Source organism: Narcine bancroftii, chromosome 10 (genome assembly GCF_036971445.1).
Source record: "Narcine bancroftii isolate sNarBan1 chromosome 10, sNarBan1.hap1, whole genome shotgun sequence".
NCBI classification, from domain to species: domain Eukaryota; kingdom Metazoa; phylum Chordata; class Chondrichthyes; order Torpediniformes; family Narcinidae; genus Narcine; species Narcine bancroftii.
Genome location: NC_091478.1, coordinates 76828331 through 76855045, shown reverse-complemented (window position 1 = coordinate 76855045; position 26715 = coordinate 76828331). Strand labels below are relative to the sequence as shown.

General features: G+C 39.4%; 1 protein-coding gene across 1 annotated transcript; it reads right to left on the bottom strand.

The window, feature by feature from the left end:
• Nucleotides 1–21098: 21098 nt before the first annotated feature.
• LOC138743972 (chymotrypsin B-like) lies at nt 21099–26031 on the bottom strand. The gene is made up of 7 exons (XM_069899522.1): nt 25952–26031; nt 25754–25857; nt 24294–24373; nt 24128–24206; nt 22507–22687; nt 21389–21522; nt 21099–21309 (listed from the first exon to the last, which is right to left on the bottom strand). Exons 1-7 carry the CDS (start codon nt 26007–26009, stop codon nt 21148–21150), a joined length of 798 nt encoding a protein of 265 aa, XP_069755623.1. The 5' UTR covers nt 26010–26031; the 3' UTR covers nt 21099–21147.
• Between the last annotated feature and the right edge of the window lie 684 nt (nt 26032–26715).

The window sequence follows — 26715 nt, the reverse complement described above, 5'->3', positions numbered from 1 at the left end:
GAATTCAAAAATTACAACTGCTGTGCACATTAAATTTGTGCACTTCTGTTAATCTAGATATTTAAATGATAGATTTGGGTGATAACGTCCTGAAAGGTATGATGAGAACAGCAGAAAGTAGATGTAGAATTAGTCTATTTCCAAATGAGCACAATTTAATTGAATCCATGGTGTGGGAGGAAGCCAAAATGGAAGAGGAGAGTCTTGCTACATTAATGAGTACGCCACATCTGAATTTTATGGTGAAATGTTATTATACTAACTATATGCAAACAATATTTGTTCTATGAACAAACACATTCTTCCATTTTTAATTTCTCTTTTAAAATATAAATTATTTTCTTGTCGACCTCCAAGCACCATTTTCACTTCAAGTGAATGGGTAAATGTGTTTCTCTATCTCAACTTTTTGGTTATGAACACCATCAGCTATGGATTTTTCAGTCTGGCCTCTCCAAAGACAGTGTAGCCAACATACTGAAGTAGAGATAGTCTAGTGTCTGAGCAAATGTGAGGTTGAAGGAAGTTATTTGTCCTGTGTTTGTTTGCACTGTTGCCAAATTTTACCAAGGCACTTGTCTCAGATATTTCTGTTGTGTAAACTTGTAGTTAACATCAACTTAGCTTTTTATCTCATCTCTAAATTGTTTTGGCCCTACAAACCCCCTGAGTGCCTTTTGAATGCTTCATACCTCAGACTGGAGCATTATATTCTTTTATCAGCAGGTATGTGAAATAAAACAATAATGCGGAAATATTCAACAGTTATGGCAATGTTTGTGGAGGAACAAGGATCTTTGACTTGAAGCGTTAACTTTTTTTTTTGATAATTGCTGTCTGACCACATTTCCAGAAGGTTTTGTTTATTTGGATTTCCAGTGTCTGCATTGGCAGTTATGTCTTCAGTTGACCATCATACACAATGGAATGCCCTTAAAAACATCACATGTGCCTCCATCATCTTTAATTCTTCTGCTTTTTAATTCTTTCAGCATTGGGCTGACAGTTGATTGTAACTTGCATGTGGGAATTGTAAAAAATGAAGAAAAAATATATTTGGGGAAAAGATCAGTGGTGTGGAAGTATAGGTTAACTATCAATGATCTTGGCTGATTGGGCAAAAGTCCTATGGCTTAACTCCTTAAAACCCAACACTTTAACCAATTTTTTGGTTAAGCAACCATTCTTGCCCGAACACACTGAAACACCATGAGTAGTCTTTCTCTGTTAAAGGCACTATATAAATTCATGCTGTTAAAATAATTATTTATAAAAGCTTTGGTTCTTCATTCAAGCAGCTTTTGTTTATCTTGAATGTCACCAATAGCTGATGCTAATTGAATACTTTGAATCCTTTTTGAATTTCCTTTTCAATATGGAGCTCTTTATGTTTTGATGTTCTGAATAGGCAAATTGTGTTCACAATTTTTGGTCGTGTGATTTCATTTGTACAACAATTGTGTTTATCAGTGTCTTTTGGCAATAATGTTCACTGTGGCAGTAATCCTTTCACGTTCATTCAAAATCAGTCATTTCATAAATCTGCTGTAATGGCCTTCTCAGATTCAATGCAATCTTGAGAATTTGTCCTTTTCCTTAGAAAGCTAGTGAGTGATACTTGTGAAGCAAGTTGTGGCAAGGGAGGATGTTGCTGGGGCACAGTATATAAATTCCTACAAGTCGTGGTTTAGTCCTGTTTGATGAATGAATTCTCATGCCTCAATAATTTACCACCATTCATAGTTATATCATGGTTAATATTAACTGAAACTAGAACATTTGACTACTTCCCCAGATGTAGTAACACTCATTCTGGTCTACGTGCAATTGAAATTAAATTAGTAGCAGCAGAGCAGAAAAAAATGCATTTTCATTACCGAATATGGAGATTGGTGGACTATTATGGAGGTTGTTTATCAAAGATACAAATTTTAATGCTTGCCTGCTTTTTCTTGTGGTAGAAAGTCAATTTACTCTTGAGATCAAACATTCTTAGAAATTATTGCCCATTTAGGAATCTTGTTAATAAATATTGTTTGCCTATTTGAAAATTTACTGAGTTTAGGAGAAGCTTGATACAAAAAATATCATATTTAAAATCTAGCTCCCTGCTAGAGTGAACAATCAAATTTTTATAGTTTTATTGTTCATCTGCAATATTTATTAATTGTTAATGAAAAAATTAGGTTGCATCATTAATATGGATTTTCAAATGGATGAGTAGTTTATGGTATTCAATAATGAATTTGCCGATCTGATTATGACAGTTTACTGTAAGCTTCTCTCAATCTAGTTGGAAAAAAAACAGTAAATGTACTTCAGATCATTTGAGTAATGTCGACTGATGGCAGGTAAGCGTGCTTTTGGAGATAGATTATTCAATTATAGCACTAAATTAAATGGCTGAAATCATTTTTTATTCATTGTACTATACTGACTGAATTTTGCCAAATAAGGTTAAATTTAGCCAATTTGTCACCTTTTATGGGAATTTTGGTTTTCAATGCCACTCTCACCATCAGATCTAATTTTTAAACAATGTGATAATGCAATACAAATGTTAAGATATGAAATGTATTACAATTATAGGCAAGTCCGATGTGTGTCTAGTGCAGTACATTAAGAAAATTCTACGTTTGCTTTTTTTCTGGGAACTCATTTTATCTTTCATATAAAATTAGTTAAAGTTTAATTGTTCCTGCAGGAATTGTATTTTTAATGAAATTAAGCTGCTGTTTTTTTCAGGCAGTCCTACATTGTTACCTTTTCATAAATGGCCTCTTGTACCTGAAGATGTACCATGATGCTCTTAAATTTAAAACCAATCAGAATTTTTATTTTTAACTTCTAAATGTGTGAGTACATATTTCAAGAAAATATGATTCACGTATGAAGAAAATTAATTTAGTGGAATGAGGGATGGCATGGTTGGCGTAGCGATTAACACAATGCTGGTACAGCACCAGCGATCAGGCCCGGGGTTTGAATTCCACGCTTTTGTATGTTCCCCACGTGTCTGCGTGGGTTTTCCCCCGGGGACTCCGGTTTCCTCCCACCGTTCAAAACATACAAGGGTTGTAGGTCAATTTGAAGTAATTGGGCAGCACGACCTCGTGGGCCAAAAGGGCCTGTATGTCTAAGTTTTTAAAAAAAACTACAGCTAATGTGTTACATTTATGCAGTAACTACAGAGCTGATGATACAGAAATTGTCACAAAAGATTATGGGTTTATTATTATAATTGAATTAGCAACTTGACATTTCTACTTGTGGATTTAATGAAATCTTGTAGTTCCAGATATGAAAGCTTTAGAAAATTATTTAGTATACCTTTACTCTTGACTATGCAAATTTTTCAAAAGATTCTATCTGTTTCTGTCCTGTAGGCCATTTAATAAAATTATTGAAATGATTGGAAATTTAGTCACATTTACTAATCTTTATGAAGAGCAGCCAGTATGAAGTTGCAAGTATTATTTTGAGCCTTATGATTTAAATGATGTAATTTGTACAGAATTGTTTCATGTATTTTGGCTTGTTGATCTTTAAGCTGGCAAGCCTGCTTATTTACATCAACTGGAATTGTGGTTTAAAATAACTGAAATATTATAGGAAAAATGTGTATGATTTTTTAAACAAAATACAAAAATTGTTAATTTAAATGATCCCGAGCAAGTAGCTACATGTTTAGAATACATGATAAGTCAAAACTGCACAGAACCAGTATTTGTCAAAATTATTCATAACTGGACTTGTTCAAAATTTATTTTCATGATGACAATGTTACATATTCATTAGCATTTATAATAATGAGATTCAGCGCCAATGTTTTCATACCATATTGGTATTTGTGCCTTTTTCTTCACTTTTTAAAACAATTCTTCATGCTCATAGTAATGAAGTCAATGTTTCATTGCTTATTGAGCTATTTTAAGGAGAATTTAATGAATCAATATAACATTGTACAGTTTGTTGTCTGAACCATCAGTATTGGTACTTCCAATGTTATGAAGCTCTGAGTGCGTTCGTCAGGCTCGTGTATGTTGGAAAAATTAAGGTATGATTTAAGTGGAATTTGAAAATTTTTCATGATTTACTAAAATTCGGGCAATGCATCGCAGGCAATAATACGTCTTACTTGAACTATTACAAAAATGAATGTGAAATTAAAGTTTGGATTATCCCCAAGTCTATTTAATTCTGAGAATTCCGTAGATTTTCCTAATGAGGAAATACACTAAATCAAGGGTGTCCGAACCTTGGCATATTAGCATCTCTTGAATTGGTTTACTTGATAGGAGGTGTGAATACTCTACTTGAGAACCATTACGTTATTTGTACATTTGATGGAATAGCTTTTGTGGTCTTCCACCACGACAGATATCATGGGAGGGAAATCGGGTAGGGCAGGAAGAAAAGTGGAACAGCTATCTTTTTGAGAGATGTTTAAGTTGCACAGACAATCAATTGGGTTGGCGTGGGAATATTGAGCATAGTGGTAAGGTGGCTAGCGACCCAGCAGGGAAGAGGGTAAGAAAGAGTGGGAAGGAGATGGTTGTTAAATGAGTCAAATACGATTCCATCAGGAAGATGAGGGGGTATAGACTGAACCCTGAATTTTGTCTGTGTGAGTACGGATGGTAGCAAAATAATGTGGGAGTTGGGGAAAGCTGACAGCAAGTAGAGAGGGGATAAATGAATAATCAGATATAATAGCAAATTAAAGGCAGCGCCTACATGGAAAAAATTGTTGCTTCCGATTCTGGTTGTGGTCCATATAGAGATGATCAGTGGTTTCTTGGACCTCCTTTAGAATTGAAAGAACTTTCTGCAATCAGCATCAAAAAGTATTTAATTGTATTTTGTTATTATTTCTACCTGCCTCTATGATACTGTGTCATGGAAGTGTCTTCCAGCAGCTTTTGCAGTTTGGTTATTGACTGACTGGATGATAGCACAATTCCAATGTTCGGACACTCTGCAATCGAGCATTATATTTGCACTAGATTAACCAGAATCACTATTAAAATGAAATAATTGAGCTGTTGGTATTCTGTAATTATTTCCAGAACTTTATGTTACTTAAGCTTGTGAAAAAGATAAGGTTAGTACTGTAGACAGTTTTAATTTCCAACTTTGAGCAAATGGCAATGAGGGTAGGGGACCTGCTCAATGCTGTACTAATACAGAGCAAGGTAACAGGTTGATCTATATGAGTGAAGAAAAACTGGTAACATGTGTTTTTTTTTTGCAATGTTACTGCATAAATCTTGATGCCTCCCAGGAACTTTACTGTGGGTGTAATACTCTGTCCAAAGTGTTAATTTAGTGTGGCCCATCTTTTTTAATATGCTGTTTATTATACAAGAAAAAAATGAAGGCTGCTTGACTTACCACTGGGGCCAAATATTGACTTTGCAATGTGGTAGATACTGTGGGCCATATGCTTCCTTTTTTTTGCAAAATTCAGTCTCTTGCTGGTTCTCAATTTTCTTGAATATGCTGTTTTTAAACCACTGTGTTCAATTTTATTCCCTCGTGGTTTTTCTATTGGTTGTTTTTTTTTATATATTAAAATGTCAATATTCTTTATCATTTGTAGATCATTGAACTTTAATCTGTAACTCAAAGTTAAAGATTTTGCAGAAATTATTTATTGTATCCAATCAATTTCAATGTAATGAGTAATGCCTCCATTGTACAATAATTTTCATCCATTTTATCATTTTATTGATGGATTAACTGTGTAGTAAACAATCTTGTATTTCCTCTTAATTGTTCATTAAAAAGATATTACTTACATGAGTTGTCTCGTCATTGAATGTTGGAACATTTTTTTTTATATTTAATGGCCTTCCACATTTTCTCTGCTTGGGAGCAAGACAGTCTGGAAAAAATTCTTGTGCATTAGTTCAGCTTTTAGGTTTGGTACAAGAATAAAAGTGAGACAAGTACAGAGTTCTGTGGTATGTGATATCAAGTTTACTCATTTCTATTATAGAGAGAATATCAGCTAGCAACCATTCTGCATTCTGCTGGAGAAACTCAGCAGGTGACGCTGTGTTTATAAAGATAAACTAATGCTGTGTGAGTTTTTCCAGCAGTTTTGTTCATAAACCTACAATCACAGTGTAGTTTATTTAACACTATTCTACATTTGCTTGTTTCCAGCAAGTTGACTATTGTCCATAGATTTGAAACATTTGTAATTTGTTTCACCTTTTCCATTTAAATGATGGGCATTTGATTCTTCCACTGAAGTTTAAGAAAAGTTTTGTTTCTTTAATAAAATATTGCTCGACGAACTCAGGTTGAAAATTTCAGAGGAGAAAATAGCCCATGATCTTTTAAGGTTGGGAGAAAGATTATCTGATTTTTTTTTCTTGTGTACATAATCAGATGATCAGATTTATATTAGATTTCAGATTTATTGTTGACATCACATACAACCCTGAGATTTTTTTTCCTGTGGGCAAGGCAGAATTACCACTTATTGATTGTGAAAAAAATATTCAACATACAAATGTAAACAAACTGCAATACAGAGAGAAAAAAAATCGATAAAAGTGCAAAAATAAGAGTCCTTAAACGAATCCATGATTGAGTTTGTTGCCTCAGGGTTCAGTATTGAGTCCATTACTGTTTGTCATATACATTAATGATCTGGATGATGGGGTGGTAGATTAGTAAGTTTGTGGATGATACTAAGATAGGCAGAGCTGTGGATAGTGAAGGAAGGGTTTCAAAGTTTTCAGAGGTTATTTAGGCCAGTTAGAAGAGTGGGCTGAAAGATGGCAGATGGAGTTTTATGCTGATAAGTGTGAGGTGTTACATTTTGGTAGGGCTAATCAAAATAGGACATATATGGTGAATGGTAGGGCATTGAAGAGTGCAATAGAACAGAGGGATCTAGGAATAATGGTACATAGTTCCTTGAAGGTGAAGTCATGTGGATAGGGTGGTGAAGAAAGCTTACGGTATATTGGCCTATATAAATCAGAGCATTGAGTATAGGATCTGGGATGTTATGTTAAAATTGTACAAGGCATTGGTGAGGCCAAAATTGGAGTATTGTGTGCATTTTTGGTCACCAAAGTATTGGAAAGATATCAACAATTTGGAGAGAGTGCAGAGAAAATTTAATAGAATGTTGCCAGGGTTAAAGGGCCTAAGTTATAGGGAAAGGTTAAGTAAGTTGGGTCTTTATTCTTTGGAGTGTAGAAGGTTGAGAGGGGATTTGATTGAGGTTCTTAAAATTATTAAGGATATAGATAGAGTGGATGTGGAGAGGCTTTTTCCTTTAAGAAAGGGGGAGATACAAACGAGGACATGAGCTGAGAGTCAGGGGGCAAAAGTTTAGAGGAAACATGGGGGGGGGGACTTCTTTACTCAAGAGAATGGTGGGTGCGTGGAACGAGCTTCCAGACGATGGGGTGGAGGCAGGCTCGATATTAACATTTAAGGAGAAGTTGGATATGTATATGGATGGGGAAGGAATGGAGGATTATGGGTTGAGTGTAGGTCAGTGGGTTAGGTGGGAGAAAGTGTTAGGCGTGGACTAGAAGGGCCAAGTTGGCCTGTTTCTGTGCTTTCATTGTTATATGGTTATATACTTGCCACTTAGCTGCACATGTCTAAATATTGCAGAAAATTTTTGAACAGAGAAAGTTTTATTGTCTCTGATCTGCTTTCAGACTACAAGTGATCCAGGGCCAATGAGGAGGATACCAAAGACTGCTACCTGAATATCACCACTCCTCCCTTTCTGAAAGGCCTGTCCTGCTGGTGAGGCAAGGAATACCCAGGGATTTTGTCTACAGGATGATTTTGTTGCTGGATTAGACTGGGTTAGCGCTAGCAATTCAGACCCCAATCTTTAGATCCTTGAGAGGACGATTTTACAGGAGTAAAAATGTCCCATTGCCATTAAATAGGGTTCTGATAGGATTATGTACAGTTTAGATCTCACTCTCTGTGAAAGGCTGAGCCTAGGGCTGAGAGGTATCTTTTAGAATTGAGGCCTTAGGATAGATGACAAGATGTTTGCAGAGTGGCGAGCTTTTGGAATTCTGTACTTTGGCAACATGGTCGTCGAATTGTACAACACAAAGGGCTCTGTTCCACCCAGCACATCCATGTCGATCTTTTTGTCCATCTACAATAATGCCTACATTAGGATTGTATTCTTCTATGATAGTTCATTCAAAACAGAACTTGATGGATTTTTGGAAACCAAGTGAATCAAATAATATATATCTAGAGCTAAGAAGTGACATCAACATTGAAGACTAGCTATAATCTTAATGGTGGTGCAGGCTCAAATGGTGCATTGCTGCAGTATTTTGTGTCCTTGATCATCTCTACATTTATCCCATCAAAACAATACCCAAGAAGTAGGAGTCGACATACAGCCACTTAAAGCGGCTTTGTGATAAAATAAAATCCTGCCTTATTTGGTCTTGGTCTCAGTCTCACTTAGTCAAGGTCGTACAACTCCAATTTGGCCCTTCCATGCCTATCAAATTGGCATTTCGGGGATATTTGTCAGCATTTGGCCCCTATTTGTCCACTTTACCTCCATAATCACGTAGACCAAAGTCTGCTTTGTACTTAAAAAATATTCAAATCCCTAAACTCATGAGGGTAGCCAATTCAGAAGATTCACAACTTTAAGATGAAATTCTCTTCTGGTCTTCATCTCAATGGGTGGCAGTATTAGCCTTGTGGTGAATTCAATGCCGGGACTGGGGTTCGAATCCGGCCTTGTCTGTAAGGGGTTTGTATGTTCTCCCTCTGCCTGCGTGAATCTCCTCTGGGTTTTCTGGTTTCCTCTCACCCTTCAAAACGTTCAGGGATTGTAGTTTAATTGGGTGTAATTGTTTGGAATGAGCTTGTGGGCCAGAAGAGCGTGTTACTGTGCTTTATGTCTACATTTAAACTGGACCTCGTTATTTTGCAATTACGTTTCCTGTTCTGGATTCCCCAAGTGAAAAATAATGCTAATGTTTTTAATCTCTGGAAGCTCAAAAATTCTAATACGGAATTTTGGAGGAATTTCTTCACCCAAGTGTGGTAGAAAGGATTACCACTTTCTAGTGCAGGATGGGATACTTGGCTTTTAACAAGCAAGATGAATTTAAAACTACTGATGCAAGAATCAGAACAACTTTCTGAATAAGCAAAGTGCTGAGAGTTTCCAATAAACAAGAAATGAAGTATTTAAGGAGGAAGTGTCTCTAATAAGTCCAATAGACTGTTAGAAATAAAACATGAAGGTCTGCAGACACCATGGTTGAAGTAAAAACACCATGCTGGAGAAACCCAGCAGGTCAAACGGTGTTCTTTATATAGCAAAGATATAGATAGAGAACCGATGATACCTTGATGAAGGGCTCAAGCCTGAAACATTGGTTATATATGTTTATCTTTGCTACATAAAGGACACTGTTTGACCTACTGAGTTTCTTCAGTATTGTGTTTTTACCAAAAGAGTGTTAAGCATGTTAAACAACTGATTGATCCTAGATCCTGATAAGATGGAGTTAATCTTGTTAAATTCAAATGTAGATATTTTGGCCCACGAGCCTGTGCAGCCCATTTACACCCAATTGAACGGTGAGCACCCGGAGGAAACCCACGCCGACATGGTGAGAATGTAAAAACTCCTTACGGACAGTACTGAAGTCTAAGCCTGGTCGCTGGCGCAGTTACAGCATTGTGACAACTGCTAGGTTAACTGTGCCACCCTTAACAGTGTTAAAACACTTAAATATATAAAAAACTGATTGAAAAATTCATCTGACACTTCATATTTTTATCCATTGTCTACTGGTTTACCTTACAGTGGAATGTCATTTTGAGCAGAGTCAGCCTAGACTTTAATTAAGGTATCTTCTTCTTCTTTGGCTTGGCTTCGCGGACGAAGATTTATGGAGGGGGTAAAAGTCCACGTCAGCTGCAGGCTCGTTTGTGGCTGACAAGTCCGATGCGGGACAGGCAGACACGGTTGCAGCGGCTGCAGGGGAAAATTGGTGGGTTGGGGTTGGGTGTTGGGTTTTTCCTCCTTTGCCTTTTGTCAGTGAGGTGGGCTCTGCGGTCTTCTTCAAAGGAGGCTGCTGCCCGCCGAACTGTGAGGCGCCAAGATGCACGGTTTGAGGCGTTATCAGCCCAGTGGCGGTGGTCAATGTGGCAGGCACCAAGAGATTTCTTTAGACAGCATCGAGTCCACGCTGCTGAAGATCCAGCTGCGCTGGGTGGGTCACGTCTCCAGAATGGAGGACCATCGCCTTCCCAAGATCGTGTTATATGGCGAGCTCTCCACTGGCCACCGTGACAGAGGTGCACCAAAGAAGAGGTACAAGGACTGCCTAATTAAGGTATATGAGGTATATAAAAACAATTAGGCCAACTTGTCTGTTGCTTCTGTATAAATATGAACTCGTAAACTGCTGAAATTTAGAGTTCTGATGGTGGTTTTGGCTACTGCAACCTTTCAATGGTATCATGTTAATAAACTCTTGAAGTCTCCGTCTTTGAGTTAATTTCTATGACAGATTTGGTGTAATCGGCATGAACCCTATTAAAACTGCACCTGAAATAAAAAGGGAGAAAGCAGAATTTGAACTCAGTAGGGACTGAATGGGGACAATGCCTAGTAGATCCTAAATAGAGGGATGGCACCTGGTAGCCTTGTGCATCCAGCCAGTGATTCGTACTGAGCCAAGACTGCTGAGAAGAGAGAAACTAGGGCTGTGGGGGTGGGGGGGGGGCGGGTGGGGAATGAGTAACCACTAAGGGAAAGGTAAAAGATTTGATTTTGAGGGCTTGGAAAGAGGAAAAAAAACAGGCGAGTGCTCAATTGTAATTTTGTTTCTGTGATAACCCACGGTTGTATAACCTTGTAGTTTTGGAAAATAATATTTACAGGAGAAAGAATTGCTGAAGAAAAAGATGGGAATCTGCTTCATTTGAGCAGCCTGACAATGATGTAAGAAAGTTGGTAGAGATACGAAAGCTTTGTGCTGAAAAGGAAGAAGGTAGGAGATGCCATTGTATCACAGAGATTGCCAGCAGACGACATTAGACAAACAACACTACAGCACAGTACAGGCCCTTTGGCACAAATGTTGTGCTGGCCTATTTTTTTTTCAAAACTTTATTTATAATATATAAAATACAGTGCCAACCTATATATACCTACAAATAAAAACTAAACCCTCCCTACCTCAAACCCTCTTTTTCTTTCATCCATGTGTCAATTGAAGAGGCTCTATTAAATGCTCTATTGTTCCTACCTCCACCTCTACCCCTGGCAATGCATTCCAGGAACCCACAACTCTGTAAAAGAAAAAAAGAATACCTCTAATGTCTCCCCTAAATTTACTTTCTTTCACTTTGTACATTTGTTCTTTGTTGTTTGCTACTCCTTCCCTGCTGGATGTCTATCTTATCTCTCTCTGCCTTTGTAGACCTCCAAGTTACCTCTCATCTTTCTTTCCTCCAAAGAGAAGAGCCCTAGCTCTGCTAACCTTGCCTCATCAGACACATTTTCCAATCTAGGCAACATCCTGCTCAATCTCCTCTACACCATACCATTAATATGTACTCTGCCTTCAAGTTTGGCCTTCCAAAATGCATCACCTCACACTTTTCTGGATTGACACCATCTGCCACTTTTCTATCCAGCTCTGTATCCTGTCTATATCTTGTTGTAGCTTATGACAACTTTCAATACAATCCATAACATCTCCTACTGCTGTATCATCTGCAAGCTTACTGACCCATCCCTCTACCTCTTTGTCCAAGTCATTCATAACATGACAAAGAGCAGGGGACCCAGAATAGATCCTTGTGGAACTCCACTAGTTGGTGACTTCCTGAAAGTACTAATCTCTACTTCCTGCATGCAAGCTATTTCTGATTCCACACATCTATGGTTCCATGTATCTCATGTCTAAACTTTCTGAACGAGTCTCCCATGGGGGGCTTTGTCAAATGCATTACTAAAATCCATATATACTACATCTACCTCCCTACCTTCATCAAGTTCTTTTGTTACCTCCTCAAAACGCCCAATTATCTCATGAGGCACGACCTTCCCCTCACAAAGCCATGCTGACTATCCCTGAGGAGACTGTACTTCTCTAAATGTTCAGAAATTCTGCCCTTCATCCGTTTTAATTCCTTTCTGATTTCATATTTTCAAAACTGATTATTAAGAGTAAAAGGAAAAAGTTTATTCTGATATAAAGGTATTTTAACTGAGATTTTTTCCTGCAAACCTATCTCATAATTTATCCTATCCCATAATTCAATTAAAAGTCTCAAAATAAATGATTATTAACAATTAACAACTTCTTGTTCCATTTATAAATAAATTGTCATATTTTTCTCACCAATAGTAAATAAATAATTCAATATTAGCCCATATTAACGAACTATCCAAATCAAACATTCTATTTTTGAATGTTAATTTTTGTAAAGAAACCCCAACCCTTTTATCTTTCCACAGAAACTTCTAATTATAGAATTTAAATCTTTAAAGAATTTTTGAGGAACTTAAGAAGGAATAGATTGAAAAAGATATTGAATTCTCAGAAAAATATTAATTTTAATATAATTAACCCTACCTATTAATGTTATAGGTAGTCTTTCCATCTATTTAATCCTCTTTTATTTTATAAAATAAAGGCAAATAATTTATACAAATGATCTAGATCATTTGTAAATTTAATTCCTAAATATTTAATTTGTTCTGACCATTTTAATTGAGCAATTTTCTTGCATTGAGTATAACCACTAATGCAAGACATATTTTATTTATTTTCAAAGAATGAAAGAAAAATATGAAATTCCAAATAATATATATTTTTGTTATTATCAAGCTTTATTGACAGATAATTTTGGACCTTCTTTAAGATTATCAAGACAAACTAAATTTGAAATGTTGCATCATGGGAATTCACCAGTACTGCACCATCTGCTTAACATTTGGAAGAAGATTCACGTAGAAAGGAAAACAAATTATCAACTACCAAAATTAATATTGACGCAAAATCAACTAATCCCCTTCACAATAGATAACCTTTCCTTTAGAGAATGGGAGAGAAAAGGGATCAAAAGAATAGAAAATTGTTTTTTGGGAAATAAATTATTATCTTTTGAACAAATGAAGTGCAAATATGGTATAACTCACGGTACAATGTTTGCATACCACCAACTGAAAACCTACTTGAAGGACAAATTGAGAAGCAGACTGAGGCTACCAGAAGGAAGCAGTTTTGAATATATGATTACAGACACAATGATAATTAAAAGATTTATAACAAACATGTACATCAAACTGCAAGAGAAAGAGAACGAGGAAATAAACTGTAAACTCAAACAAAAGTGGGAAAAAGATCTAAACATAAAGATAAAGAATGAAACATGGAAAAAGCTATGCTCCGGAACTATGAAAAATACAATAAACACGAGGTTACACGTGATATGATATAATTGGTTACACAGGCTATATATTATGCCCCAAAAGTTAAATAAATGGGATCCAACAGTATCAGATAGATGTTTTCACTCTAAGAAGGAAACTGGAACAACAGTACATGCAATTTGGGCATGTGAGAAAGTGGAAAAGTTTTGGGAAGATCTAAATCAGATATTGAACAAAATCACAAAAAGCAACATTCCAAAAAATCCAGAGATCTTTCTTCTAAGTAATATAAGAAGTAAAGAACATGGACTTGATTTGGATGGAGCACAAAAAAGATTTATTATGATAGCTTTAGCTGTAGCAAAAAAATGTATTAAGTCAACCTGGAAATCAGAAGATAGCCTGAGAATACAGCAATGGTACATAGAAATGAATAAATATATTCCATTGGAAAAAATAACATATAATTTAAGAAATAATATCACAGTATTCGAACAAATTTGGGAACCGTACATGGAACACAACAGAGCAGTCCTACTGCGGACCTCCACCCCCTAAAATGACAGAATGAGAAGAAGACGAAATGAACTGACCCAGTATGTAAAAGTAGAAGACACAATTTTCTTGTTTATTTTCATTGTGTGATGACATTGTTTAATGGCTTTAGTGTATCATATATGTTGAGCATTGAGTGGGTGGGGAGGGGAGTGGGAAGGAGGGAGGGAAGGGAGGGGGCATAAAGGGGAGAAAATGACACTGTGTATATTCAAGAGGGAAATGTTTATGTGTATTTTGGTCAATATGGTTCATAGTGTGAAAAATAAAAAATTTGAAAAAAATGTTAAAATTGTGTCTGCATTTATCACTTCAGTGGAAGCTCATTTCACACTCCCATCACTCTCTGTGTGAAGAAGTTTCCCCCTAAACTTTTCCCCTTTCACTCTTAACCCATGTCCTCTGATTTGTAAAAAAAAAAATTGGGGATAGGAATTAATTAGGTGCCTAACAGGACCCCAGGCTAAATATAAGGGAACAGGGAAGTGGAAAAGAAGCTTTGAGCTTGTGAAGGAGGGACAGACTTGCCCAAATTTACAAAATACATAGTGGCAATTTACTACTGTATATTTTAGCATATAAGTCAAGTTGTAAAACCCTTAAAAAATCACTCAAAAATTGGGGTTGACTGATATGCCAGATATACTTTTTAGCATATTAGTCGACCCTAGAATTGCCAGTTTGGTTTATTGGTCGATCCTGGAAGCACCTCCCCAACTCTGCCATTCCCTGACACTTTCCCACCACCAGGAGCCACAAATTACTTTCCCACCACCAGGAGCTACAATTATAGAGCCTGAGGTCCCTGTTCCTACCTGGGAGAACGAGGCCGCCCCTCCTGCTCGGGAGAACGAGGCCGCCCCTCCTGCCATGTAGTCTGAGGTTCCTGCTCCTGCCTGGTAGGTTGAGGTTTATTTTACTGCTTCTTTTTACATGCTTACGAAAATTTACAGCTTTGTTACTTGGAGATTGGGGTTTTTAAAATTTTTTTTGGGTTGTTCCCAAGAAGCCTGGACAGCCTGAAAATGGGGGTTGACTTGTATGCCAGATATACCATAAAACCAGGGGTATAGGTCAATTGGGTGTAATTGGACAGCATGGACTCGTGGGCTGAAATTACCTGTTACCATGCTGTAAGTATGTGTAAATATCTAAATAAGTTTCAGGAAAGGCGCATCATAGTATGGTCAAATTATTAATTTCATTTACATTGTTTCACAAACTAGTTATTTTCTGTCATCCGTGACTGAAATTGGTCACCTGAGTAGGACCCCTGGAATATTTTTTAGTCACATGATTCAATTTTACAAGGAAATGTGCTGATTGGGTACCAGGCAGACAAGGTGCTTCAGTATTGAGATGTTCATGTTGGAGGTGGAAGTAATTGCCATTTGGTTTATCATGTAAATCCTTAGATTAAAGTAAATCCAAAGCGGAGTAAAGCTGTTACTCTAAAGTTCACTTCAATCTTGACCTTGGACGATTCTGAATATTAGTAACAGTCATTTGTAAGGAGTTTATACATTCTCCCCATGTCTGCGTGAGGTTTTCCAGGGACTCCAGTTTCCTCCCACTGTTCAAAATGTACTGTGGTTGTAGGTGAATTCTGGGCCGAAAGGACCTGTTACTTGCTGTATGTCTAAATTTTAAAACATTTAAAAGTTCTTCATAAAGCATGGGAGGAAATACTTTCCCCTTTTTGTTTCACACTTTCTCCCATCTTGGCCCTGGGCTCTGAATTTTTCTTTCCCAAACCCTTGTCTCCAGCTTCCATTTCCTTATTATTTCACTCTACATCATTTTCTTCCCCATTTCCCCAACATATGGAGCAATGAAGCTATTGGCAGAGCTACTGTTCATGTGGACCTCTGAGGAGTGGAGATACAGCACTCCCGCGGGGTCCAACCACCCAGTCACTGCCGTCAGCTTTGCCCAGGCCTTGGTCAGCTCGTTAAAGGAGCCGGCGACAGTTTCATTTAAAATCCAGCGACTAGGGGGTCTGCGCCTTTGATTGGCAGCAGCCACAAAGGGTTTCAACTCCAGGGGAGCGGAGGACTGGCACAGAAAACATAAAGACCATCCCCTGTTTAAGAAGGGGAAGCAGAGGAGACGAGCTACGGGATGATGACCATGGCAATGGACCTGTGAGGGGGCTCTGCGGCTGAAAGATCCATGCATGCGGTGGGCTGCTAGAGACTCGAGGTAAGGAACCCATGGAGTCTCTGGGCTGCTAGAGGCTCGAAGCAAGGAACCCATGGAGGCTGCAGGCTGCTAGAGGCTTGAGGCGAGGAACCCATGGAAGCTGAGGACTGCAGGAGACTGGCTTGAAACTGTCTGAAGGGGTACCAGGTATCAGAACCAGGATGCGAGGGGGTGCTGAGGGCACTGAAGGGTTCCTGACCATGTTGGAGGTTTGGATCTGGAGCTTGGGTTGCAAATAGTTTGGACTGAACTCTGGGTGCAGAATTGCTGGAGGAAAATCTGTGGATACTTGACTCTGGGGGGAACTCTTTTGCTTCTCTTTCTCAGACTGTAAGAGGTGCTTCAGGCAATTTCTGCCAATGGTGAATCCATCTGCCTTACAGCAGACAAAAGCAATTTCATGTAATATGGCACTGTTTTATTACATTGACAATAAATTGAATCTTGAATAAGCCTTCCAAACGAAGCTAAGACAAATTTAGGAGGGAAAGATCGAGGCAATTCCCATTCACTTGCCTGTTTGTGGAGGTTACAGGTTTTAGAAGGGGTTGATGGAGAATTCAAGCAACTTGTCACCCTCTACATTTAACACCACTTTCCCCAAATCACCACACCCACCAATGGGAAGGTTTATAGCTCCTCTGCTTCTTTGAGTTGTTTGAGTTTGGAATTGCAGGTACACTAAAACTTCCCCCTGGTATCTGGCACCTATAGGGTATGGTAGATTCTGGATAAGTGAATTTTCCGGTTGCTTAAATTTGCATGTTGCATGGATTGGGGAACTAATGGCGAGGCGCACCAATTTTGAACTTTGTATTTTTTACCTATTTATTTTTGGTGATTTTTTTTTTTGCTAGTTGCTTGAATTCCGGATAACAGGGGTTTTACTGTATTGTGTTTGATGACAAACATGAGGGCCTTGTCATTTTTCCAGAAAGAGAAAAAAATTTAAACTGTAAACGTTGGGAAGTAGTGGGGTAGAAGACTTGCCTCACATTTAATGTATTCTCAAGAAGTTTAAAAAAGAAAAACTATATCGAAAAAATTAACTTGATAATAAATTCAGCCTGCTGGTTGCTAAGAATCAAATTATTTAATTAGTTTTATGAACTACAGATGCTGTTATAAATCAGATGAAAAAGAAGAATAAATGAGAATGCAAGTAACCTGAGAAATAGCAGGAGGTTGATTCTAATGAATAAGTTCTCAATGTGAGTTTAGAGGGAAATGGTTACAGTTGTTACCACGTCAACAGATTAAAAAATATTTCATGAAAACTTGGATAATTTGACCGAATAACTCAAGGTACTGGTATGATCAGCAAATTTAAGTTCTTGGGAGTCATATCTCAGAAGATCTTTCCTGGACCCAACACACTAATGGCATCGTGAAGAAAGCACATCAGCGCCTCTACTTCCTCAGGAGTTTGCAGAGGTTTGGTATGACAAATTTCTACAGATGTGTGGTGGAAAGTGTGCTGACCGGCTGCATCATGGTATGGTATTGGGACACCAATACCCCTGAGTTTAAACCCTCCAAAAGGTAGTGGACACACCAGGGCATTACAGGCAAATTCTGTGCTATCTAAAGGAGTTTGTACATGTACCCCCACCAGCAAGAACATTCACAGGGAATGCTGCCGTCAGAGAGCAGCAGCAATCATCAAGGACCCACACCACGCATCACACACTCTGTTCCCGCTGCTGCCATCAGGAAAGCGGTTTAGGTGTCACAAGACTCGCACCACCAAGTTCAGGAACAGTGGCTACCCCTCCACCATCAGACTCTCAACAACAAACTCATTTAAGACTCTTAGTTTTGCACTTTATTTCTCTCTGTATTTCACAGTCTGAAACCTGCAGTAAGGTGAGAAATTTCCAGTATCCTGATCATTCTCCCAACAAACCATTGACTTCCTCCAACAGTTGGGAGTTGTTTGCAACTTTCAGTATTACAATGTAAGTATTTGCTGCTGTGGTTCTATCTCTGAGTTGTAGAATTTATGTTTAATGAAATCATTATTTTTCTTTGAATTGACATCTAACTTTTTTCTGCCTTAATACACAATGCACACTTGCAATTCTTTTATCGTGGAAAGTTCTCAGTGGGTACAAATTATTGGGAAATGTCCTATTGCATTGTAGCAGTAGTAACCTGTTGGTTATTATTCATGCATTTCTAACAATATTTTTCTTGGCAGGACTTTTACCAGAATAAACATCATTACCTGGTGGATATGAAGATTTTTGCGCCAATGCACTACAGTCTTCACATTTTGTGGTAGTTATTACTTTCTCAAATTTCTTCAAGCATTTGAATTCCTTACAGTACTACCTCATGTTTTGGTTGCATGTGCAGCCATGAATAAGCTTCTGATATTAACCATTTGTTTTGTGTTTCCAGACCAAACCAGGTCTTCTAATTTATCACTTACTGCTTAACTAACTGTAACAGATTTGGGTGGGTGGGCTCATGGGGAGGTGGTGTGGTCTGATGTGTAATTTAAAATGTTGATCACATTGAACTGGTGTGGAGCTTTGCAAATACACATTGATGGGTGGCAGGCAACAGCCCATTTGATGTTTAGGAGTGAGGTGCTGTGCACTATTGAGAAAGCACTGCTGTCTGAAATGTATGCACAGAAACAGGTTCTCAACTCATCTCCACTGATGACTGTTGAGCTCTCATCAGTACTAATCCCTTGATCTGTAACCTCTGTCTGAGCAATTCAGAAACATAATCAGAATTTATTGTCATGAACAAGTCACGAAATTCATTGTTTTCTTTCTTTGGCTTGGCTTCGCGGATGAAGATTAATGGAGGGGCAATGTCCACGTCAGCTGCAGGCTCGTTTGTGGCTGACAAGTCCGATCTGGGACAGGCAGACACGGTTGCAAGGGAAAATTGGTTGGTTGGGGTTGGGTGTTGGGTTTTTCCTCCTTTGTCTTTTGACAGTGAGGTGGGCTCTGCGGTCTTCTTCAAAGGAGGTTCCTGCCCGCCGAACTGTGAGGCGGCAAGATGCACGGTTTGAGGCGATATCAGCCCACTGGCGGTGGTCAATGTGGCAGGCACCGAGATTTCTTTAGGAAGTCCTTGTACCTCTTCTTTGGTGCACCTCGGTGGCCAGTGGAGAGCTCGCCATATAACACGATCTTGGAAAGGCGATGGTCCTCCATTCTGGAGACGTGACCTACCCAGCGCAGTTTGATCTTCAGCAGCGTGGATTCGATGCTGTCAGCCTCTGCCATCTCGAGTAGTTCGATGTTGGTGATGAAGTCGCTCTAATGAATGTTGAGGATGGAGCGGATGTTTTACAGTGTGAACATTCATATAAACCACCTGACAAAAAAATAAATAAATAAAATAGTGTAGGAAATGTCAAAGTTAGGCAGAGTCTTTGGTTCAGAACCTTTTCCCAATGGTAGCTGAGTAAAGAGGGTATGGCCTAGGTGGTAGGGATCCCTGAGGATAGAGGCTACTTCCTTAAGACACTGCCTCTTGCAGATGTCCTTGATGGAGTGAAGTCTGGTACCCATGATATCACAGGCTGAGTTAACAACCCTCTGGAGTTTATTCTTGTCCTGAGAGTTGGAGCCTCCATACCAGACAGTGATGGAACCAGCCAGAATGGTCTCCATGGTACACCTGTAGAAGTTTTCAAGAGTCTTCGATGATGTACCGAATCTGCTCAAACACCTCACAAATTATAGCTGCGGGTGAGCCTTCTTCGTGATTGCATCAGCATGGAGGCTCCAGGACAGATCCTCAGAGATGTTGACACCCAGGAATTTGAAGTTCCTGGCCCTCTCCACAGCTGAGCCCTTGGATGAGGAATGGTTTGTGTTCTCCTGACTTTCTCCTGAAGCAGGGTCAGTGCTGGGAGAGGGAAGCATTTATGGGCATTGCCCCCCCCCCCCAAGTGAGGTGCTGTGTCCCCCATACGGTCGTGGCTTCACTCACCATCAGACCTGCCCCACACCCTCCCATGTCACTAGTGTGTGTCAACCATCACTAGCGTGCATCAAGCATCACTAATGTCTAACTTGATGCACACTAGTGTCTCTTCACCTGCCTCAGGCCACGCCACTAGTGTGGGTCAAACATCAGTAGCGTCTAGTGAGGCTCATCTCCTACGTCGGAGGGGCAGATGTTGTTAATGTTCATCGACAGGTATCCAACAGCATTCCCCCTCGCTGAGTGAGTTTGCAAGCATTCCACTGTGGACCCCTCTAACATGCTAATGCCCCCCACTAACATTCGTTCTGGCACTGATCCTGTCCTGAAGTCCACAATCAGCTCCTTGCTTTTGCTAACATTGAGTGGAAGGCTATTGGTGTGACGTGACTCAACGAGCTGATCTGTTTCCCCTCTTGTACACTTCTTCATTGGCGTTTGTGATTTTGCCGACAACCATGGGGTCATCAGCAAATTTGTAGATAGCTTTGGAATTGTGCCTGGCCACACAGTCATGGGTGTATAATGAGTAGAGCAGTGGGCTAAGTGCACATCCTTGAGGCGTGGCTGTGTTGATAAGCAGTGAGGAGGAGACAAGGGATCATATTATTATTTCTCAAATGTTGTGACAGTATCTGCCTACAACGTGCTCTACGTGAAATGTTCTTCTTCAGAGCCCCTCGAACATCGTATTGCTTATCCTAAACCAGTGCCCTTTGGTTTTAAATAGGTATGCAATGGTGAAACTTTCTTGCTGTCTTTAAGCTTATCACCTGCTCCTCTAGTCTCGTCTCATAATGAGATTTTCCATCCTAGATATCATCTCTGATGATATTTACTGTGCACCATTTGTGCTTTACACCAATTTTCCAAACAAACGACTGTACTTTCTGTTCAGAGTTGTTCTTTGTAATCATTGCATGAGAAAAGTACAAAGAAAAGTCCGACAAGCCATAAATAATGAACCATTGAATTTATTTAAAGTTCACAGCAGGCTAGATGTTTTGTTAATTGTTGGCAAGGATGTCATCGATAAAATCACGTAATTCGGACACCCGAGCATAAACTCCGGGTATTCTTTGGGAGCAGTTGGAGCTGCCCCAGGAGACGATGCCTGTCAGGTACCACAATCCATTCTCTTGGCAGACAAGGGGTCCGCCCGAATCACCCTGCAAACAAGGACAGTAGATTTAATTGTGGAACTGAGTGAAGTTGAAGAAACCTTTCCAAAGGGGTGTTTTGACCTACCATACAGGAAGAAGCACCAGAAGCACCAGCACAAATCATCACTTTGGAGATGAGGTCGGGCCAGAAACGTTCACATTGAGCATTGCTCAGAAGAGGAAGAGATGCCTGCTGCAGGGTGCAAGGTGTTAGAAAAGCTGTGGGGAGGTGAAAGGAGAGAAAACACTTCAATTTCCGGACCCAATAAAGTATTATTTGTGCTCACATACCATTTACACCTTTGCTACAATTTGTACACAAACTTATTCGACTGTAAATGACATGCATCTCCAATGCAGTGGATGTGCCTTGTTACAATAAATAGCATAGCTAATATCCATACTTCATTTACTCCACAGCCCTATATTGGGTTCATGTTTACAATATATTCCACAATGGAGCAAGCCAATCGACCAAGCTAATTTCTGTCAGTGAAAAATTTCAGGGCGACAGGGTGAGCGTAGAGGTAACAGCGCTAGCAATCAGGTTTGGGGTTCGAATCCTGTGCTATTGTAAGGAGCTTGTACGTTCTCCCTGTGTCTGTGTGGGTTTTCCTCAGGGGCTCTGGTTTCCTCCCACCCTTCAAAATGTACCAGGGGTGTAGGCGAATTGGGTGGCACGGGCTCATGGGCCGAAATGGCCTTTTTACCGTGCTCTAAGTCTAAATGTAAAACTTTAAAAAAATTAAATTTAACATTCTGTTCTCCTTTACTTTGCTTATTTATTTCTAAGAACACCTATAGTTTTGGCTCACACTGGACAGTTCTCTGGGATTGACGATCATATTTTAATAAGCAGATTGAAAAGCAGTTTCTTTCACTACCCCTGTGTGCCTTCTACTGCTTCCTTTGGCAAGTTGCACAGATGTAGGAAACCAGTAACTGTGCAGCAAAACATTAAAATGGAGTTCAGAGGGACATTTGTTGGGGACATTGAACAATAAGGCATTCTCTCAACTAGATTTGTGCCATTTTGAAGTAGTTCTTGCATTCCCGAAAACATTATTGATAAAATAATTTTGCGTTCTCCTCTGTCGAACTTTTTGATTGATGGGTTGATCAGCCATTTATTTCTCTGGGTAGAGATCCAGCTCCACTAATCCACCTTCCTTTTGATCACTCCAGAGTAGGGAGTTGCCGTACCGTTGTAACGAGTCAATCCCCATCCTGTAGTGACACACTTCTTGCCAGGACTGAATGTCTTGAATGCTGAAACAAGACAGACAGGGGAGATTTCACGGGTGAGCTGCACAGGCGACGAGAGCTTGACAAGAGTGATGTCATTATTGATGGTACTCGGGTTCCATTTGGGATGAGTAAAAGCCTGTAAGATAAAGGACATGATTAGTTCAGACTTCCCTCCCATTACCTCATTAACTCTTGTTACTGTTGCTAATTGAAACTTCAGCCAGTGTTCTCCTGTATTGGATTTCAGATTTATCATTAAAGTACATACACGACATCACATACAACCCTTAGATTCTTTTTCATGAAGGCGAGGCAGAATTACTACTTGTTGGCAGTGTAAAAAAAACCCCAAAAAACTGTACACAATGAACAAAAATAAACAAATGTAAACAACTGTGCAGCCCAGAGGGGGGAAAAGCAAACTATAGAGTGGAAAAGTAAGATTCCTTATTTCAAACTTTGACTTTCCCCCTTTTGGTGCTCTGCATTGTGACTTATGCCCCTTCTCCTGATGGTACAATATTCTACTGGCTTTGACCATTCCCTGATCAATATCCTGCCATATAGCCTCCATAGGCATTTTTGCTCATAACTCTCTGATTTAGTCAGAAAATCTTTTGTGTTTTAGCCTCACCTCGTACAATGGATATTACAATACCTCTTCCCAGTGAGTTTCAGTCATAGGCCTTGGTCTTCATCTAACAATGTGATGTCACGATTTATTTTTATTCCCATAGCAAGTTCAAATTTATTGTTCTGTGTGCTGAAGAACAGTGAAGAGGCTTCTGCAACTTTGAGTACAATGACATTCTGCATTCAATCCTTCCATGCATTAATTTGAGATTCTCAATAAAAACACATCATGCATTTGGGCTGGGGAGAGAAATCAATAGGCTGACAGGATGGCTGGTTCGCGGTTCCAATGACAACTGAGTGTTAGCGAGTTCCAGACTCCTCTGCTTGCAGCTCCTCTGATGTCCTACACTGAGCAAGGAGCCTGGGGTTTGCTCTGCATCTGGCCTGTGGCTGGGCTATTCTTCACTAAAACAGGAAGTGAAAGACTGTTTATTACTAAGCTTAATTTGAATTAACATGAAACGGAGAAGGTGATTTTTGATTTTAAAAAATTTTTCCTATTTTACAAAGGAAGCAGCTATCAGGAGCTGAGTTCTGGCCACCCCTCCAATGGAATGTTTGCAGACACTGGCCTGACACAGGTGACCAGATTCAGGCCACTGGCCCCAGTTACCTTGATGAAGGCCTCAAGCCCAAAACATTAGTAATGTATCTTTAACTTTGCTACATAAATATTTGACCTTCTGAGTTTCTCCAGCATTGTGTTTTTATTTCAACTACAGTGTCTGCAGACTCTTGTGCTTTACGACTGGCTCCGTTATGCAGGTCCGATCAAGAGCCTTTTTAATAGGTGATGATTAGACAAGAGGTCTAAGAGAAAAATGATCAAACAGTGCCAGGAGCATTTTTATACTGTCAGCAGTTCTTTATAGAGTCAAATGGTTATCCTGTTTCTCAATTTGTCATTTATAGCCTTCATTAAGGATTAGAGGATTCCTACCTCTTTGACGGCAATAAACTGAGCTTTGGTATCCACTGAGCATTTGTTGAATTCTCCAACAACAACAATGTGTCTTGAGCTACAGAAGGAAAGTTACAGTCAGTACAGATTGTGCCTACTTGTGTTGAAAGCAAAGGCTTCAAAGATGTGAACGCTATTGCCTTACCTCACAGAACAATGGGCAGCAGTAATAACCCAGTTTTCATTGATCAGGGAGCCACCACAGAAATGAAAACCAGTTTGATCCTAGTGGAGAAAGTAAAACTATTAAGTCCAGAAAAGAAAATGTTTAAAACACTAAAGTAGAAATTGAAGCAGAAATTGTTGACAGCACTCAGCAGTCAAGATGTCATTTGTGTGAGGAAACAAAGTGATTGCCTTCGTGATAACACTTTAATCCATTCAGAACTTGACAATTTCATGAACTTCATTCCCACTCCACCCTGCCCTAAATTTACCTGAACCTTTTCTGATCTCTCTCTCCCCTTCCTGTTTGTCTCTGTACCCTTCTCAGGAGACAGACACCAACATCAAACCCACCAACTCACGCAGCCACCTGGATTTGACCTTTCTCTTGAAAGAATACTATTGTTTCTTCCCAATTCTTCTGCTTCTACTGCATGTGTTCCTAGGATGAAGCCCTCCACTCCAGCGCACTGTAGCACAGGTATTTCTTTAATAAACATGGACTCACCTCAGTTGCCATTAATAAATCCTGCATCCTTATTTCCTCCATTCCTTGTACTTCTGCTCCTCTCCTATCGCGCCTCCCCGACACACCCCCCCACCCCCCCCCCCCCATCTCCAGGCAGTACAAGGCCAGAATCCCTCTGGTTTTCACATTCCTCCCTATGTCCTCCACATCTGACTTGTTATCGTCCAATGCTTCAGCCAGCTTCGGCACAATCCCACACTCAGCCACAACTTGCCCTCCCTATCCCTCTCTGCATTATGCAAGGATCAGTCTCTGAGACTCCCTAGTCCACTTTTCCATCCGAACCCACCCTTCCATTGCTTTCCTCTGTAGTGACAGAAAATGGATCTTCCCCTCACCTCCATCCAGGACCACACGTGGACCTTCCAGGTGAGGTAGAGCTTCACATGCACATTGTCCAACCTAATCTACTGTCTACATCACTGAGTCCACATGTAGGCTGGGTCACTGCTCTGCTGTCCAAGATTTTTCTGATAGATGAACAGAAATGTAGGTCCCTGTTTTCCCTCTCCCTTTTTAAAAAAATTTAATTCCTGGTTCATAAGTACAATTTATTTCAATAAACATTTCCTTCGATCAGACCACACCTGCCCTTAAGTATCTAGACCAGCTCACGTTATTGTAATATAATTGAAACAAAACTTCTCCGGTTTCTGATGCAAAATACTGGTCATCGTCTGCCTTGAGCAATATTTTGTTTTATCACACTACGTGCAAAATGATTTGCGTGACCTTTCAGCTGTTACATTTACATGAAGTTCTTCAGAACTGGCTAATACTGCCTCCCCACCCCTCCAATCCCCAGTCAATATTGACCTGGAGCATTGAATCTTTGTTGAAATGTTAACCTCTTAGACTTGTGTAAATTATGCTAAAAATTACCGAGGTGTGGAGCGTCCACCTAAGCCTACCTGCAGAGAGACTTGCCAGGGCCATGATCCGGGAATGGCCTCCTCACCATTCACAATTCTCGCGTAGCCTGTGATTACAGGACTGATGGCTGGCACCCCACAACCTTGGATGAAAGTCAACAAACAAAGAAGGATCAGTGTCACTCCAGTGCACCTTAAAATATTCAAAGCTTAAAAGATTGTATGTTTACGATTTACCCTGTCCATAAGCTGTGCCAAGGAAGGCAAGGCAAGAGAGAACCCAAAGGAAAGCCATAGCTATTACTGGTGTTAGAGTGATATACTTGTGCCTTTATATAGACAAAATGGAATGCTAGATAAGAATCTGAAATTTCAGTCAATCTACATGTGGCAGGTTTCTTTCCAATATAAATTAATTAATCACAATGTGGACAAACAGATCTGTCTAACTGCCTTTAAGATAAAACAACTGTGAGTTTCAGGCGTGGAATTGAGTTGATTAAAAATCAAAGGTATCTGAAAATTAATAGATATCCAAATGGGAACATAATTCCATGGCCTTGAAAGTTTCCATTATTGCAGCCAAAAAAAAAAACACAATTGTAGAACTTGTTCTTTTCAAATGAGCATTTTTTGGGAATATTTTAATTTTGATTTTTCAAGACTCACACAAATCCAAAGCAACAATACAATCTTTCTCAACAATGGTATTTTACTTTCAGAGTCCATTTTTCCCCTCGCCCACCCTTCTCCCTTCCCTCCCGTACCCTAATACTACAAGGAAAAGATTATGTAAATTAAACAAACATAAAGAACCAAAAATCTATAGTCACTGACCCTTAAAGGAACCCCAAACTAAAATGAAAAAGATACAAAACGAGCATGTCATCTGCGCCCCCACTTCATTTATCTCAATCGTTCCACTATTGGTACGGATTTTTACCTTTCTTCTATACCTATATCTGTGTACCTATATGTTGCAGATAAGGCTGTCATACCGT